Source organism: Panthera tigris, chromosome C2 (assembly GCF_018350195.1).
Source record: "Panthera tigris isolate Pti1 chromosome C2, P.tigris_Pti1_mat1.1, whole genome shotgun sequence".
NCBI classification, from domain to species: domain Eukaryota; kingdom Metazoa; phylum Chordata; class Mammalia; order Carnivora; family Felidae; genus Panthera; species Panthera tigris.
Window position 1 is genome coordinate 69,960,493 of NC_056668.1, and position 18,355 is coordinate 69,978,847.

An 18,355-nucleotide genomic window follows, 5' to 3' on the forward strand; every position below is an offset into this window, starting at 1 on the left:
AGTAAAACGCAGAATTGTTAAAGGCTTCTGTGAAAGCTGAAAAGGGGTACCCCCAAAGATAGCCACATCCCAATCCTTAAGGCTCTTGAGACGAGGAGATGATCCTGGATTGCGTGCACCCTGAATGCAACCACACGTATCCTTATGAGTGAGGCAGAGGCTGACACTCACAGAGGAGATGCGGTGTGACCATGGACCAGAGAGATTTGAAGATGTTGGCTGTGAAGACAGGAGTAATGTGGCCACAGGGCAAAGACAGCCTGCAGCCACCAGCAGCTGGAAGAGGCAAGGATGGCATCCTCCCCAGTAATCAGAGCCCCTGGAGGGAGCACAGCCCTGCTAACACCTTAATTTCAGTGACTGACTTCTCACGGTGAGAGAAGACATTTCAGAAATGAGGGCAGTTTCTTCTTGAAAAGGGCCCTCAGAGATCACCAACTCAGGCCTTCATGAATATAGTCCATTGCATTATGGTGTTGCTATTTCCCACATGCCTATTGGGTTTGTTTTCTTTAACCCAAACGGTGCCTGAACAGTAATCATAAATGTGGCCTCATTTTCTAGGAGAGAATGAGATCCAACTGGCTTCTCATCATGACCTTCCCATCCCTGCTTGCTTTAGCCCATTCCATCCAGCGGGCCAGTGCTCCTCAACACAGGGCCCAAGGATGGCTCATGTGGAATCACTGGGACACATTAAAAATGTAAAGACCAGGACTCTGCCCCAAACCTACTGAATAAAAAACCCTATGGATGAGGTGCAGAAATCTGCACATTTAACAGGCCTCCCAAGTGAGTCTCAGCACACTGGCTTGAGAACGTCTACTACAGAAGAAAGGGGTCAGAACGGACCCAATGGCATGTCCCTCCGGCTCAGTGGTGAAACCACCGACTCTGGGCCAGGTGCTGAATTTACCAGGGGAAGCTACTGCCCTGGCCTCCAGGACTGCATGCTTGTGATGAGTGCCACCCTGAGCTCACAGAGAAACCAAAAGAGTCTTGTCCCCTCATGCGTTCATCCTGCAAAACAGCTGCAAAGGTGTCCACAGAGCTGGGGACCACAAAGGCTTTTGAGAACGTGAGTCACTATTAGGTATTTCATGGTAATTTAACTTTTTCATTAAAAAGACCTTCCCTAAACAATAATGGCTTACAAATGCATGTGCCCTTTGATCTTGCAATTCCACTTCTGGGAATGTATCCTACGCATACACTTTATGCTTGTACATATGTACAGTATTATTCACTGCAGAACTGATTATAGCAGCGTAAGATTGGAAACAATCCAAATGTCATCATTGTGGAATTGATGAAATAAATTATACCACTTTCATACAATGAAAAATGATGAGGAAACCGTATATGCATTGATGTGGAAATGTCTCCAAGTTAAGGGGAAAAGCAAGGTACAGAACATATATATAACATTTTACCTTTTGTGGATAAAAAAGGAGTAGAAGGAATCCACATTCCTATTTACTTGTGTATTCATAAAGACATGCTGGAAGTATATATAAGAACAGTGACTACGTCTGGGACAGGGGGTGAACACAGGGGAAACGAGGATGGGAGGGAGAGTTTTCACTCTATATGATTATCCTTTGGGGTTTATAACCATGTGAGTGTATTATTTATTCAAAAAATAAATAATACAATAAAATTTAAAATAACCGTTTATTGTGGCCTTCAGAACAAGCAACCTGGGCTGACTCTCCACACCTACAAGTCTTGATGTTTGTTGTGGAGCTCTTCACACTGGGTGCATGTTGAGGAGGCCACAGCCACTCCAGTGGTTACCCTGGTGAGATGTGGTGCTCCAGACCAGAGTGCAGATGTCCATTTTCCAGAACAACAGTGGGAGGACAGGTCTTTGAGTTTCTTACTGAGGAGAATCAGCATCATGAAGGTTCTGAGATCCAGATCAATTGTGCACAGGACAGCTCCAAGAAAGGAGGGCCCTTGGGCTGCCTACTACTAAGCACTCAGTACCCTAGTACTGAGACATCAGCTGTTCCCGACTCACAAAGGAAGAATGGTGGTAGCGATCCCGAGTAGCGAAGTCTGCGTTCTCCTGGGTGAGCTGAGTCATTTCCATGTCAACCCTAGCCAGGGATGGCGCCAAAATTATCTGCTCTTGGGGAGATCTCAAGCTCCTTCAGTGAGAGAAACACAGAGGGCAGTCAGAAAGAAAGACGAAGTACTGTAACAGCAGAGATGAGTCTCCTCTGGGATAGAGTAACAATTTACAAAAATGTCATTGTGCTATTATTTTGTACTTATTATTTAATATGGATTTAAATAAAATAACTGCGGAACACTATGTGTATAATAGTTTATGAACCCAAACTGTAATAAATATATATCAAAATAAGGGGAGAGAGTGAGATTTATCTCTCTTTAGTAGAAACAGGTAAAACTGCATCCACCCCATAGGAGGCAACCCACAAAGATAACCATCCAAATGGTATCAAGTTGGGGCTCTACAGCTTTGCTTTGTTTTTTTTTTGTTGTTTTTTTTTTTGTTTTTTTTTTTTGTTTTTTTGTCAAATGAAATCATGGAACGGAGAGGCTGGAAAACTGAGAAGAGTAGGAAGAGAAACTCCCTCTTTGGTTCTTTGGAAAGGAAGTTGAATGAGGAATGGTTCCCAGGGCTAAGGTTTACATAGGAACCAGCTACGATGGGAACTGCAAAGGCTTTTGACACTTTGTTGGCCTGAAGACAAAAAGCAAGTCCTGATATGGATTCCATTGTCCCTGAAGTGTCTACATACAGTTGGAGTTAAAATAATCCGGTAAGGGAAAATGTCTGGGATACAAGAGGAAAGTGCTAGAGGCAGAATGCAGTAAGGAAAGATCAGAAGGGCAGTCAGGGTACCTATTGAAGATGGATAGTCACAGCTCTGCCACTAGTTAGCCTAACGGCCCCAGGCAAACCTCTTCACCTCCGGTGCCTCTATTTTTCTCATCTTTTAGTCCCTATCAATTCTGTCAGTCTGTGTTAGGTCCTTAAGTCATACCTTAAGCATGGATTTCCTTGTTAAAATTTTACTTAAAAAGAATCATCTACTTCATGAGTAGTAATGTGCGAGTTGTTTAAAGAATATATTTGAGGGGCGCCTGGGTGGCTCAGGTCATGATCTCATGGTCCGTGAGTTCGAGCCCCGCGTCGGGCTCTGTGCCGGCAGCTCAGACAGAGCCTGGAGCCTGTTTCAGATTCTGTGTCTCCCTCTCTCTGACCCTCCCCCGTTCATGCTCTGTCTCTCTCTGTCTCAAAAATAAATAAACGTTAAAAAAAATTAAAAAAAATAAAGAATATATTTGACAATTATTTTTAAAAGGTTCTAAGCTTGTGGAACGTCAGCAGAAAGCTCCAGCTGTCTGCTGCAAGATGTGCTGTTACAGAAGTTCAGATCACAGGACTACAGCTTGCAGCTGCTTGCTGAGAACATACCCAAATCAGAAAGATGGGAGGTTTTCTGAGAAATGAGTTAATTTCTCTAAAGGTTGGATCTCCAGGAAGTGAGGTTAGGAGGTGACAAAAATGCCATGCCACTCAACATGTAAGTGTTTTTGCTGATGTATTTTTTTGTTAATGCCCTTTTTTTTTTTTTTTTTTTTAGCTGAAACCATTGCATTCTTCTGAGTTCGGGGAAATAATATGCTTCACTTTTACAGCAGAATGGCCTGAGAATTCTCACCTGGGCAGTTGCTAGGACTTCTAAAAGAAAGTTCTCTCAAGGCAAGGTCAGGCCAATTTCACATAATTCTGGGAATTATATGTGTAACAGAGGAAATAACATAGCCAAAGTCCTTTGCCCAAACACATTCTACAATATTATTCTTCTTGGGTTTTGAAGAGCCTCTAGGACTATAGTTGTGGTGGGTGGATGGAACAAAACCTTCCAAACTACAAAACAGAAAACACAGCTAGCAATTTCTACTTTTAAATGAATCACCATGTCTTGGTCCTTTCACCCTCCTGAATAACCACCAGGGTACCTCACCCTGTAGCCATGTGAGGCCAGCAAGTGTGATGTTGACACTTAGCTGAGGCCTCCACCACCCACTTTACAAGCCCACAGAGCTTTCAATAGTGTGCACTGGGTTCCATTCCAATCAAAGCACTATCCTTTTCTAGGAGGAATAATCTCCTCCTAGAACACTGCTTTTTCTACATAGTACTACAGTGACCTCAGAGGTGAGATTCCTCGAGTTCAGAGTGCAGCTTAAGGAGTAGTGACCTCTCATGGTCATTTATAGGCTTTAAACCCAGACATGCCTAAAAATATTCCTGCCAATCAGATAAGGCCAAATACTGTCAATCACACATCACTTGCAGCTAGCTCCAGATTCTGTAGGTGACTTCTACACAGAATCTATGTCCACTCAAACTCTACTTTCCCCTAGGACTAAGTGTTAGGGGAAAATGCCAGTGTGTTGTGACATGTCATCCAACCTGGTGCCTCAGACTGGAAGAGAGGCCAAGAGGTGACCCGCCCCCTTCTATAGCTAGGCAAAGGATGTGAGCCCAGCTTCCAGGCAGACAGGGGTTCTCCACACACACACCACCTCCTCCCAGCCCTTTCCCTGTTGGTTTCCATGGCCCCTGCTCCTTTTTGTCATCATCCTAGGCTCTAACACCTAGGTTTCATCTCTTCACCAACTTGAACGGATTGCTAGTGCTTATAAAGAGTTGTCTTTAAAACAATTCTTAGGAGGGAAGAATGGGGAGTTAGTTTAATAGGTATAGGCCTTCTGTTTTGTAGATGGAGAGTTCTGGAGATGGATGGTGCGGATGGTTGCATGACGATGTGAATGGACTTAATGCCACTGAACTGTATGCTTAAAAATGGCTAAGATGGCAAGGTTTATGATACGTGTATTTTACCACAATAAAAAAAAACTGGGGCAAGAGGATTCTGGACTTACATCTGGGATCAATGGGAAAGGCTCCCATTATCCATTAGCAATGTCAGGGCATGGAAGGTGCAAATACTATTAAGTACGACCCCGATATCTATAGTTTCAGAAACAAACCAACAAAATGAAACCAAATAAACACTTGGTTGGGTCCTGACTGGATTTGCCCAGCCTGCCGCTTCGACTCTGCACTGGTATTGAAAGGGGAAGGAAGTGATTTTCCAGAATCCCAAGGCCTTCAAAGTTGAGGAAGCATTGCTACTGGAAGGGTGTTGGAAAAAGAGGAGAGAGATGAGAGCACTCCTGAAACCTTACCTTCTACATGAGCCCTCCTCCTGCTTCTCAGGACAGTTTGTTCTTCCCTTTCCCTGTGTATTTGAACATGGAGGGCCCACAGAAATCCTCCAGCATCTCTGCTCTGTTTCTGTACTCGTTTTCACCAATACAATCATGTCAGCTACCTCTGATTTGAGATGGCAGATGGGTGGTGTTTCAGGCCTTAATCTTGTGTATGATTGTGTATTGATGCTGGTGTCTTAGACTGCACACTGACAGCAGCTCTCTTGACTCATCACCCAGCGATCACATTCTAAATAAAGCCTCTATTCGTGATTCCTGAGGGTAAGAAGGGAAGAAGCCTGAGCCAGAGGAAGCTTCTGATGAGCTGAGGCTGGGGGGTAGGGTTGGGGGGGGGGTGGCAGCGAGGAGCAGAGTCTTAGTGTCCTTGAGGTTGTCAAATGCCAGGTTCCCATTCCACAGTTCGCTTAAACCTAGCCAGGGGCTAGACACCCTTAGTACCATACCTCTCAGGGCCCCAGAGTAGCACAGACCTGCAGGAGGGGATCAGAAGAGACTTCATCCACCTGAGGAAGCTGAAGTTGGAGGCTGATCCTACAGGGAAGACATATACACAAATATTGATTAAAGGCTCTATGTATGCATCCAGGAGCTCAGTTTTAATAGTGTGATTATACACTCTCTGATACACACACAGAATTAGCACAGGTTTTTTTTTTTTCATTTTTCAGTTTAACTAAACTTTATTCATGGTAATACTCCGACAGCAACCAGCTAAGGACTTTGTACCCAAATGTAGTTTTCAAACCTATATTTCAAAAATTTCTAAAATTCAAAATCCCAAGAAAGAAACTAAATACAGTGCTATACAGGAAAAAGCAGAGGGTTTGCTAACTTCAGTCTTAGGAATTTAAAATTATTTTGATAATCTCTTAGATTCAAATTGATAATACGTTAAATACATGGTATAAAATCCCCTACTAGACCATTCACTCTTTAAGGATAGAAAGGATGTCTTTTTCATCTTGGAACACTCACAGTACAACACCCACAGAACCTGGCACTTAGGATGTTTCAATAGGTGTTAAGTGACTCACATACCTCAATATGTAGAAACGTCAGAGCTGAAGTTTGAAGTGAGACTGTTGTGATACTACCCAAATATCTTGACATCAGACATACTGATTAGAATAGGACTTATCAACTTTTTTTTTTAATCCATCCCTCCTTTGATGTGGGTTTTTTAAAAATCTCACATAATAAATTATATATATATAAAACTTTAGGAAATCAAATCAAATGGTGCTCGCTTTGGCAGCACATATACTAAAATTGGAAGGAAATCAAATCAAACATAATTTTTTTAAAATGCTTCTCCAAATTTTATATATATGTATATGTATATATGTATACCTATACATGTATATGCTTACATATGCATACATATATGTGTATATGTATGTATGTATGTATATGGTACAGTGAATATATATCTACCATATACACCAAACACACATATATACATATATATATACATAAAATTGGTTAATAAGATAATATTCAATATATAATCAGAATGTTAGCATTATGGGGCTTACATTAGAATCTTGGCTAATGTCAACAGTATGCCCCTAATAACATTTATTTCCTCAGTTTCATTTAGGGTTCTTATGGTTAATGGGAGGACACATTTTAGATCTGCATTAATTCTACAATTGGAAGAGAAAGTTCCTAATATATTTTAATACTCTCAGAAGAAAGAAAATAAACATTTTACTGACCCTTCTTATGTGTGATCACTTAGGTTCTAAATTATCTAAATTTCAGATGTAGATTGGCCTGAAATTTTATTTCATGTTTCCTGTGAATAAATTTCTGGGAAATATTTAAATTTATTAATATCAAACTAATTTCTAAGAAATTTAGAAGCAATCACCAATGTAATCCCTATGTTAATCAAAATATATTCTATCCATTAAACTAGCTGATACTAGGACCTCTCCTTAGCATGACTTTTTCTAAAGCATTATTTTTCACATAAGTGGGACTTAAAATGTTTGCAGTGCTTTTCTTTCAAAACTCTACATCAGGGGCGCCTGGGTGGCTCAGTCAGTTGAGTGTCTGACTCTTGATCTCAGCTCAGGTTTTGATCTCAGGGTCTTGAGTTCAAGCCCTGTGTTGGGCTCCAGACTGGGTGTGAAGCCTACCTAAACAAATAAACAAACAAACAAACAAGTAAACCTCTATACATCAAACTATTCTAATTCTGAAGAACTTCTTTTTTTCTTTTCAGTTTGCCTAGATTGTTATGGTTTGATTTAGTTAGAACTTGAAACTAATTGCTTCATTTTAAATTGGGGCATCATAGAATTTTGTTTAAAAGTGCTCTCAACTGTATATATATTTTTAAGTTTATTTATTTTGAGAGAGAGAGAAAGCACACGCTCATGGTGGGGAGAGCAGCTGGAGGAGGGGCAGAGGGAGAGGGGGAGAGAGAGAATCCCAAGCAGGCTCTGTACTGTCAGCATCAACCCCATAGTGGAGCTGGATCTCATGAACCGTGAGCTCACGACCTGAGTCAAAATCAAGATTCAGACATTCAACTGACTGGGCTACCCTGGCACTCCTGAACTGTATTTTTTAAACAGCTTTATTACTGAGGAATAACTGACATATAATCAGAGTACTGACTGTGTTTTCTTACTTTATTATTGCCACTCTGGAATTTGTGGCCTTGATCCTGGAGGTGGAGCTAATTCCTAGAAATAGCCAACTCCCCTGTGAGCATACTTTTGATATACAAACCAACCAATCCAGAGCCCTTACCCCCAATCTCCTCCTTTGTTAAACTCCCACACACTGAGATACTCCCCTGCCAGGGGACAGCTTGTGACTCCAGGGCCAGGGACAGCTAGTGACCACTCCTCGAGCCCAGAGCCCACTGAAATTATTCAAACTATCCAAACCCAAACTCACTCAGCTACCTACCTGCCTCACCCATTCCTTCCCATTAAAACTCCAATTATGGCTCTGAGCCTTGTTCTCTTCTCTTCTTCTTCTGCCTCCTGACCTGGTCCTTCCCCATGTGGCCCTGAGTGGTATGCCATGCTTCCTCTTTCTAGGGGTCTGTCAGTATAAACTTCTTCCTTCTTGACAATCACTTCTGTGTGTGTGTGTGTGTGTGTGTGTATCTTACCATTTCTGTGCCTGTGTTTAATCTTACTAATTAAAACAAATCCTGGGTACATTTTTAGAACAAACTACATGTATTTAAAGTGTAAAATTTGGTAAGTATTGACACATATATGTACTGTGAAACCATTACCACAAACAAAATAATGAACAAATCTATTACCTCCAATAGTTTCCTCAAGTCACTTCATAAGACCTCTCTCCCACACATTCCCCCAACCCACAAACCCCATCCAAAAGCAACCACAGATCTGCTGTCATTATAGATTAGTTTGCATTTTCAATAATTATAGATATATGAAATAATATACTATGTACTCTTTTTGTCTGGTTTCTTTCACTCATCATTATTTTGAGATTCATCCATGTTACTGCATGTATCAATAGTCCATTCTTTAAAAAAAGTAAGTTCATTCTTTTTACTGCTGAGTAGTAGTCCATTGTATGGCTGTACTACAATTTATTTATAGAGTCACCTGTTGTTGGACATATGGGTTGTTTCTAGTTTGGGGCTACTTACAAATTAAGCTGCTATGAATATTCATGTACTTTTTTTGTGAGAGAGAGTGGGAGAGAGGGGCAGAGAGAGAGGGAGAGAAAATCCCAAGCAGGCTCCACACTCAACGTGGAGCCTGACGTGGAGTTCAATCTCACAACTGTAAGATCATGACCTGGGCCAAAATCTAGAGTTAGTAGCTCAACTGACTGAGTCACCTACGCGCCCCATGTCATGTTTTTAATGGCCATATTCTTTCATTCATCTTGGGTAAATAACTAGAGGTACGGTAGCTGGTTCATATAGCAGGTATAGATTTAACTTTTTGGGGGGGGATTTTATTTATTTATATATTTTTTAAATTTTAATTCCAGTGTAGTTAACATACAGCATTATATTAGTTTCAGGCATATAATATAGTGATTCAATTCCCTTCATCACCAGCACTCATCACAACAAGTGTACTCCTTAATCCCCATCACCTATTTCACACACATACCCTCATCTCCCCTGTTTAATTTTTTAAAAAATTTTTAACATTTATTTATTATTGAGAGACAGAGCATGAGCATGGGAGGGGCAGAGAGAGGAGGAGACACAGAATCTGAAGCAGGCTCCAGGCTCTGAGCTGTCAGCACAGAGCCCGACGCGGGGCTTGAACTCATGAATGCAAGATCATGACCTGAGCTGAAGTCAGACGTTCAGCCAACTGAGCCACCCAGGCGCCCCTCCCCTGTTTAATTTTTTAATAAATTGCCAAACTGTTATACAAAGTGATTGTATCATTTTTACATTCCCACCTGCAGTGTATGATAGTTCTCCGTGGAATATCTTCACCAACATATGACATGGTCAGTACTTTTAATTTTAGTCTTATAAATAGATGTATAGTAATATGTTATGATTTTAATTGCATTTCCTAATAACCACTCATGTTGAGCATCTTCATGTGCTTATTTGCCATCCATTTATGTTCTTTAGTGAAATCTATTTAAAATTTTTGCCCATTTTTGTTGTCATATCCTTATTAAATATTGAGAGTTTTTATATGTTCTAGATACAAGTTCTTTATCAGATATGTGAATTGCTAATATTCTCTCACAGCCTATGGCTTGCCAGGATATTTGGAAGATCAGAGTTCTCAGTTTTGATGAAGTCCAATTTTTCAACTCTTTTCCTGTATTGAGTGTTATGTCTAAGAAATCTTTGCTTCACTCACAGTCACAGTTTCTCATATTTTATTTTAGAAACTTTATAATTTGGGGCTTTACATTTAGTTCTATGATCTATTTTGAGTTATTTTTATATTGTATGATGTATGCATTGAATATGGATTTCCAGTTGTTACAGCACCAATTGCTGAGAAGACTTTTCATTCACTGAATTGCCTTTGCACCTTTTTTGAAAATCAACTGACCATGTATGTGTGGGCTAATTTTTGGACTCTCTATTTTGGCTACTGATTTATTTGTCTATCTTGATGCCAATACCATGCTATCTCGATTGCTTTAGCTTATAATCAGTCTTGAAATCAGGTAATGTAAGTTCTCCAACTTAGTTCTTTTACAAAGCTGGTTGGACTACTCTAGGTTTTTTGCATTTCCATATAAATATTTTGGAATCCATTTGCCAGTTGCTACACAAAAGGTAGCTGAGATTTTTATTAGGATTGTGTTGAATCTGTGGAACAATTTGGGGAGAACCGGCATTAAGAATACTGAATTGGGTGCCTCAGTAGCTCAGTCGGTAAAGCATCTGACTCTTGATCTCAGCTCAGGTCTTGATCTTAGAGTCGTGAGTTAAAGCCCTGCATTGGTCCCTATGCTGCATATGGTTATATTCAACTTGTTAATGTTTTGTTATGATCTTTTGCATCTACATTCATGAAGGATATTGGTGTGCAGTTTTCCAAAGAGTTTCTATGGAATTAATATTCTTCTCTTCCTTAAATATTTGGTAGTTTGCATTAGTGAAGCCATCTGGGCCTAGAGTTTTCTCTGTGGGAAGGTTTTTAATGACAAGGTATTTACATGACCTAAATAGTCCTACGTTTCTTCTAGAGAGAACTTTGGTAGTTTATATCTTTCAAGGAATTTGTCCAATTTATCTAAGTTGCCACACTTATTGGCACATAACTGTTTATAGTATTTCTTTGTTTTTCTTTTAATATCTGTAGACTCTAGTAATGCCATCTCTCTCACTTCTGGTATTGATAGTTTTATAACTTCTCTCCTTTTATACTCATTAGTATGGCTAAAGATTTCTCAATTTTACTGATGTCACGTAACCAGATTTTTGTTTCACTGGCATTCTCCCTATGTAAAATTTTTATTGATTTCTACTTTGATATTTATTGTTTCTTTTTTTTCTTCGTATTTGGGATTCATTTGCTCTTCTTTCTCCAGTTTCTTAAATTGGAGGCTGGGGTCATTGATTTCAGACATTTCTTCATTTCTAATATAAGCATTTGATGCTATAAATTTCCTTCCAACTACTGAATTAGCTTCATCCCATAATTTTGAAATGTTACATTTTCATTTTTGTTCAGTTCAAAATATTTTGTAATTCCACTTTTTTAAATGTTTATCTTCTTTATTTTGAGAGAGAAAGGGAGCATGCAAGCAGGGGAGAGGCAGAGATAGAGGGAGAGAGAAAGAATCTCAAGCAGGCTCTGCATCATCAGCACAGAGCCTGACATGGGGCTTGAGCTCACGAACCATGAGATCATGACCTGAGCCAAAATCAAGGATCAGATGCTTAACTGACTGAACCACCCAAATACCCCTGTAATTTCACTTTGGACCACAAGTTATTTAGTTTCCTTAGTATTCTTAGTCATTTAGTGTTATTTAGTGTTCTTTGGTTTCTAAATATTTTGATAACCAGAATATTATTCTATTACTTATTTCTAATTCCCCTTTAGTCAAAGAACATACTTTGTTCTTGAATATACCTGAATGCTTTTAAATTTGTTGTGACTTTTTTTTTTAAATCTGAGAATATGGTTTATCCTGGCAAGTTCATATATACTTGAAGAAAATGTATATTCTGTTGTTGTTAGGTGGCATGTTCTATAAATGTCAATTTGCTTGGGTTTGTTGGCAATGTTTTTCAAGTCTTCTAAAGTCTTACTGATTTGGAGCACTTGGGTGGCTCAGTTGGTTAAGTATCTGACTCTTGATTTTGACTCAGGTCATGATCTCACGATTTAGGAGACTGAGCTCCATGTCAGGCTCTGTTAGCTCGGAGCCTGCTTAGAATTCTCTCTCTTTCCCTCTCTCTCTGCCCCTCCCCCACTAGTGCTCGCTCTCTCTCTCTCTCTCTCTGCCTGCTCAAAATAAATAAACATTTAAAAATAAATAAATAAAGTGTTACTGATTTTATGCCTACTTATTTTAGCAATTATCAAGTTTATACCTTTGAATTGTGAATATTTAGACTATTTATATTTAGTGTGTTTATTGATATAACTATATAGGTATATAGGTAGAGCTAGGTTTATTGAGAGAGAGGTGTTGGAATCTCTGACTATAATTATAAACTTTTCTATTTCTTTTTGCAGTTCTGTCAGGTTTTGCATCATGTTATTTTAAAGCTCTGTTTCTTTTTTTTTTTTTTCTTTAATGCTTATTTATTTTGAGAGAGAAAGAGAACATGAGTAAAGGAGGGGCAGAGAGAGAGGGAGAGAGAGTTTCCAAGCAGGCTCCACCCTGCCAGCACACAGCCTGATGTGGGGCTTGATCTCATGAACTGTGAGATCATGACCAGAGCAGAAATCAAGAGTTGGACACTTAACCAAATGAGACACCCAGGCACTCCTCAAATCTCTGTTCTAAGTACATAAATGTTAAGGTTTGTTATATCCTCTTGATGAATTTTTCCCTTTATTTTTATGAAATGACCCTCTTTATCCTTTACCTTTATGAAATGACCCTCTTTATATCTCTGATAAGATTCTTTTCTCTGAAATCTGTTTTGTCTGGTGTTAGTATAATCAGTCCAGCTTTGTTTTGATTCATGTTATCATGATATTATCTTTTCCCACCCCTTTACTTTTAACTTATTTGTGCCTTTATTATTTTTTTAATGTTTATTTATTTAGGCAGGGGGAAAGTGCAAGTGTGTGTGTGTGTGCTAGCTGGGGAGGGGCAGAGAGAGAGAGGGAGAGTCCCAAGCAGACCCCATGCTCAGCATGGAGCCCTGTGTGGGGCTTGATCTCACAACCATGAGATCAGACCTGAGCCAAAGTCAAGAGTCAGACCCTTAACCAACTGAGCCACCCATGTAACCCATGTGTCTTTATATTTAAAGTAGACTCCATATAGGCAGCATATAGCTGCTTTTTTATTGAATCTGACAATCTCAGAGTTTATACCTTTGAATTGTGAATATTTAGACTATTTATATTTAGTGTGTTTATTGATATAACTATATAGGTACATAGGTATAGCTAGGTTTATTGATACAACTGTAAACCACCCTTCTGTTTTTTGTTTGTCTTATATGTCCTTTATGATCATTTTCCTTTTTCCTGCTTTATTTCTATTTGAGCCTTTCTTAAATTCAATTTTATTTTCTTTATTGGCTTATTAGCTATAACTCTTTGTTGTATTATTTTAGTGGTTGCTTTAGGACTTGTAGTATACCTTTGTAACTTATCATGGTCTACCTTTTTTAAAATGTTTATTTATTTATTTATTTATTTATTTATTTTGAGAGAGAGAGAGAGCGTGAGTAGGGGAGGGGCAGAGAGAGCGAAAATCTTAAGCAGGCTCCACACTGTCAGTGCTCAACCCCATGAACTGTGAGATCAGGACCTGAGCCAAAATCAAGAGTCAGTCGCTTAACTGAGTGCGCCACCCAGGTGCCCCTATCGTGGTCTACATTTAAGTGATGTTATAGTATTTCACATTAGTATCAGAAACCTAAAGCAGTATGTTCCCATTTCTTTCCTCCTCCCTTGTGCTGCTGTTGTCATCGATTTTACTTCCACACGTCTTATAAACCTTACAAGTTGTTATTATTTTTTGTTACCATTTATATGCATGCTATATTTTTCCTCCTAGACTATAATAAGCTACTTGAAAATGAGATTAGAATCTGAATTAGTTGGCATTTAATAGGTGCTCAAAATGCAGTTTTTTCAATGAAAGCTAAAAGAGAAGAAGGAAGATGGCAGCAAAATGGCTTACCAAGGTGAAGCCCTGGACTGGCCCGACCGATATAGAAATACACAATGGCAGCAACACCCATGTTAATGAGGGTATAGACCCACTGGATCACAAACATGATGAGAAGGGACCCAACAGCCTGTGGAAACAGAATACGAAGGCAAGTCACCTAATAGTTTATCACGTGGTAAGCAAGTCACAAGGTAAAGACTTCAAGAAACAACAGTCCCTCTAATCCACCTCTGATCACTATAAATTCTAAATAGAAGTTCACACATAATTCAAAAAACTGCACTTAAGCAGATAGTTGAGAAGACACCCACCCAAAAGTACCCTGTAATCAAAACTATCAATAAATATCCTACCCTAGCTCCTTGTCCTACTTCTCTCTAGAAGAAACAAATTAGAGTGAAATTATGCTAATTTGGTATACCTAGAAATTTAGTGACCCAGAGGTTATCACAGATGATTAATTATTTTTTAAAGTAAACCACTGATTGAAATAAGTGGTTCATTAAATATAATCTTGCCATTTGTAATCCCATCTAAAGTCTAATGTAACACACTTAAATCACATTGCTCCTAATTAAGGGTGTCCTTTTTCCTCTTCCCTCTGCAGCTCCCTAGATCAACATCTCTACCTGAATTCTTTCTCAAGGACAATTGAGATAAAAATGAGGTAACTCACCCCTAACAGGGAGACCCAGGGGTTGCACATGTGGGTGTAGAAAGAAATTGGTCTCCTCTGGATATCTTGGTCCTGGAGCCTAGACTTCAGGAAGAACTCTAAAAAATAAATGAGCCAAATCCTTGGTTACCAATTTGTTACCAAACCCTTTTCTATTTTTAAGAGCAAATATCTATGAATTCCTCCTCTCCAGTTTTGTAACTCACCCAAAAACAATCTCCATTCACCTCAACTATTAACTCCCTTGACCACACTTGAGGCTAGTAACTTTACATCTCTTAAATCATGATTTCAATCTATCTACCCCTGCTTATCACTTCTTTTTTCTCATTTACTCTGCTGTCTCCCGCCTCAACTGTTCATAGCCTACAGAGGGATCTCCAGTCAATTTGCCCTGGTATGTTTTTGCTTTCTATTACTTACCTCCTCTTTTCAGTACCCTCTTACCCAGCTAAGATTCTATGATCAAAGACTAAGAGCATTCCCTTGCTTACATTACCTGCTTCCACACTTCCACACTTCCACTCCTCAGTGGTCTTACACCTAGTCAACTCATTCTCCTACTCTCTGATGTAACAAACTTATGACCTCTTTTCTCAAAAGAGAGCTTTTATATTCTCTCATCACCAAAGCTACCAAGCCACTTGCATCTGTATCCTCTCTTCTGCCTTCCCTCCTTCTACAGTGGATGAATATCCCTGGCTCTTGCATAAGGCACATCCCTCCACTAGTGCCCTGCTCAAGGGCTTTGCTTTTGCATCATCACTTTTTTCCACCAAATACAAATATACTGTAACTTCTCCCACCTAAACAAATATTTCCCAGTCATCCCTCAGCTACTGCTCTATTTCTTTATCTTCCTTAGAGCTAAATTTCTCAAAAGAATTGCCTATACAGTTTCTACCTCCCACTATTTCCTCAGCCCACTCTTAAGATTGTAAACAACACTAAACTTCCCTTCCTACAGTTGCCAATGACATGAAACTTCAAATTCAATGGTCAACTCACAGTCCTCATCCTACTGGACCTTTCAGACAGCATCTGACACAAGTGATCTCTTTCTGCTTGTTGAAACACTACCTCCTCTTGGTTTCTAAGATGACTTGCTCCCCTTGTTTTCCTCCTATCTCACTGGCCACTTCTTGTCAGTCTCCTTTGCTGGCTTACCACCTCCTTCCAGCTTCCGAATATTGGAGTATCCCAGCATTTATTTAGTCCCCCGCAATCTTCTTATTTCCATATATATTCACTCCTAGGAGATCTCATCTAGTCTCAAATGGCTTTAAATACTATCCACGCACTGATGTTCCAAGTTTATATCATCATCGACCTCTCCCTTGAACTGAAGTCTTGAATATTTAGTTGTCTTCTTAATATCTCCCCTTACATGACTAACAAACACTTCAAACTTTAACATGGTTAAAGCAGAAATCTATTTTCCCCAGGTCTTCTCGATCTGAATAAATGACACTACCATTCACTCAAATATCAAAGATTTATCCTGGACTCCTCTTTTTCACATACCTACATCTATTCCATCAGTAATTCCTGTTGATCCTACCACCAAAATGTATCCAAAATATGACCACTCCATTGCTCTCCCATCCTAGTCCATGTCACTTTCATCTTTCATCTGATTTACTGTATTGTGTTCCTGTAGTAGAAACCACAGTCAGAGTATATCCAGGATCTCTCACATCTAGGTGTGGCCAGATGACTAGGTTCTCACCACTGGAATGTGAACAAAAGTGATAAATGTCACTTCTGCACCAAGGTCTTTAGGAGAATAGGTATGCCTCTTGTTTGTGCCTGAAATATGAATATGGTAACTGAGTCTTGACTTTGTATGACAAGGTACTAAGGGATAGTAAAGTCAAAAGAATAGAAGGACCCTGAGTCCCCGAATCAATACATGGAGGAGAGCCTTCCTAGACTATTAGTGCAAGTGAGAAATAAATTTCTGTTGTGTTTGAGTCACTATGTTTTTGGTTATTGTTATAGCAGTTTCGCCTACCTTTATATATCTTCAACAGGGTTTGGTTTGGTTTTAGTTGTCTCCTTAAAGCCTAAATCTGATCATATCACAACCCTGACCTGCATGGCCCTTTCCTCACTGTACTCATCCTATCCCTGTCCCCTGGCTCATTCCTCTCCAGTTGCTGCTGGACCTCTGCTGTTCTTGGAATTTGCCAATCCTATTCCAACCTGTACCTTCATACACACCATTTCCTCTGCCTAGAACTCTTCCCCAATATCTCTGCATGGCTCTCTCTTTTATACAATTCAGTTCTCCATTAAAATATCCTCTTCTCAGAGATATCTTTTCTGAAAACCTATCAGAAACAGTAACCTTTCTCTCCACCCTAGTCTCTCTCTCTATCCTGTTACCTTGCTTTATTATCTTTGATAGTACTTATCACTTACTGACATTACAGTTATATATTTCTTTGCTTATTTAGTATGTGTCTTTCCCTACTAGAATGCAAGCTTGATGACAGCAGAGGCCTTCTATGTCTATACAGAATGTCCCCCATACCTGAAACAGCATTTGAGATGTAGTAAATATTCCTTACAAGTGGTTAAATGAATAAAGAAATCATCTTAGCCCCAAGGTAGCCTTTATCCTTTCAACATCTGTCTCCCTTCATTATGTGCTTCCTACTATTATACTTATCTTTTGTACCTCCATACCTTGAGGGCAATGACTGTTTTTTACATCTCTAAATGCCAAATCTTGGCATTTAGAAGTTTGTGTATCAGAAGTGCTCAATAAATGTCTCCTCATTAATTGTGGATTAAAATAAATTCTGCCAAGGTTTATGACTGATTTGAATTAATGGCTTTATTACTTTTTTAAAAAATGGGAATACTATTGATTACCATTAATCAAATTGTACAATTTTAACATGCCCAAGGCATGATTCATTTTTTTAATCATACGCTTAGTGAAATACAGTTGTCCCCTCAGTTATTAAGACGGAAGAGTATTGTTTAAGGACTTAGATTTTTTGCCTCTCTGAGATCTGTGAAATGTTAAGCTCACCCTTTCCCAGTTAATCTCAGTCTCACATAACCTCAATTACACTGTACCTAAGGGAATTGTATGTATGTGTGTATGTTTTCTAAGGGCTCTGAGGGGAAACAAAAGGAAGGGGTGTGCTCTCCAAGCAAGCACAGTGCAGTTTTATATGTCAGCAATGTGAGGGAAAATTCATGCAAGGATTCTCAACTAACCTAACTAACTTGAATAGGTACAACAAAGCAGGCAGACAATTTTTCTGAATTCTGAACAGGTATGGTTTCAAAACCCTTCCAAAATGACTAAAAAAATTTTTTTCTCTTGTCAAGGATTTTGCTAGAAGAAGCAGGTCTTACAGACTAGTGGTGGGAGAGGACAGTCTCTCATGTTATAGATTCTAAAATAATAACCAAGAAAGCAATAACCAATAATAACCAAAGGGGTGCCTGGGTGGCTCAGTCGGTTAAGCATCCAACTCTTGACCTCGGCTCAGGTCATGATCTCATGTTTTGTGAGACTGAGCCCCACATCAGGCTCTGTGCTCTTAGCACAGAGCCTGCTTAGGCTTCTCT

At 39.3% G+C, this 18,355-nt stretch overlaps 1 protein-coding gene across 1 annotated transcript in view; it reads right to left on the reverse strand.

Moving 5' to 3' along the window:
* Window positions 1-1,678: 1,678 nt before the first annotated feature.
* The window catches only part of SLC12A8 (solute carrier family 12 member 8), a 144,349-nt gene continuing 127,672 nt past the window's right edge, over window positions 1,679-18,355 (reverse strand). The window contains exons 11-14 of the mRNA XM_042956675.1: window positions 14,765-14,862; window positions 14,098-14,215; window positions 5,751-5,811; window positions 1,679-2,153 (exon numbers count right to left, since the gene is read on the reverse strand). Coding sequence (XP_042812609.1) covers window positions 1,991-2,153; window positions 5,751-5,811; window positions 14,098-14,215; window positions 14,765-14,862 — 440 coding nt within the window. The 3' untranslated portion in view covers window positions 1,679-1,990. The remainder of the gene's footprint in view (window positions 2,154-5,750; window positions 5,812-14,097; window positions 14,216-14,764; window positions 14,863-18,355) is intronic.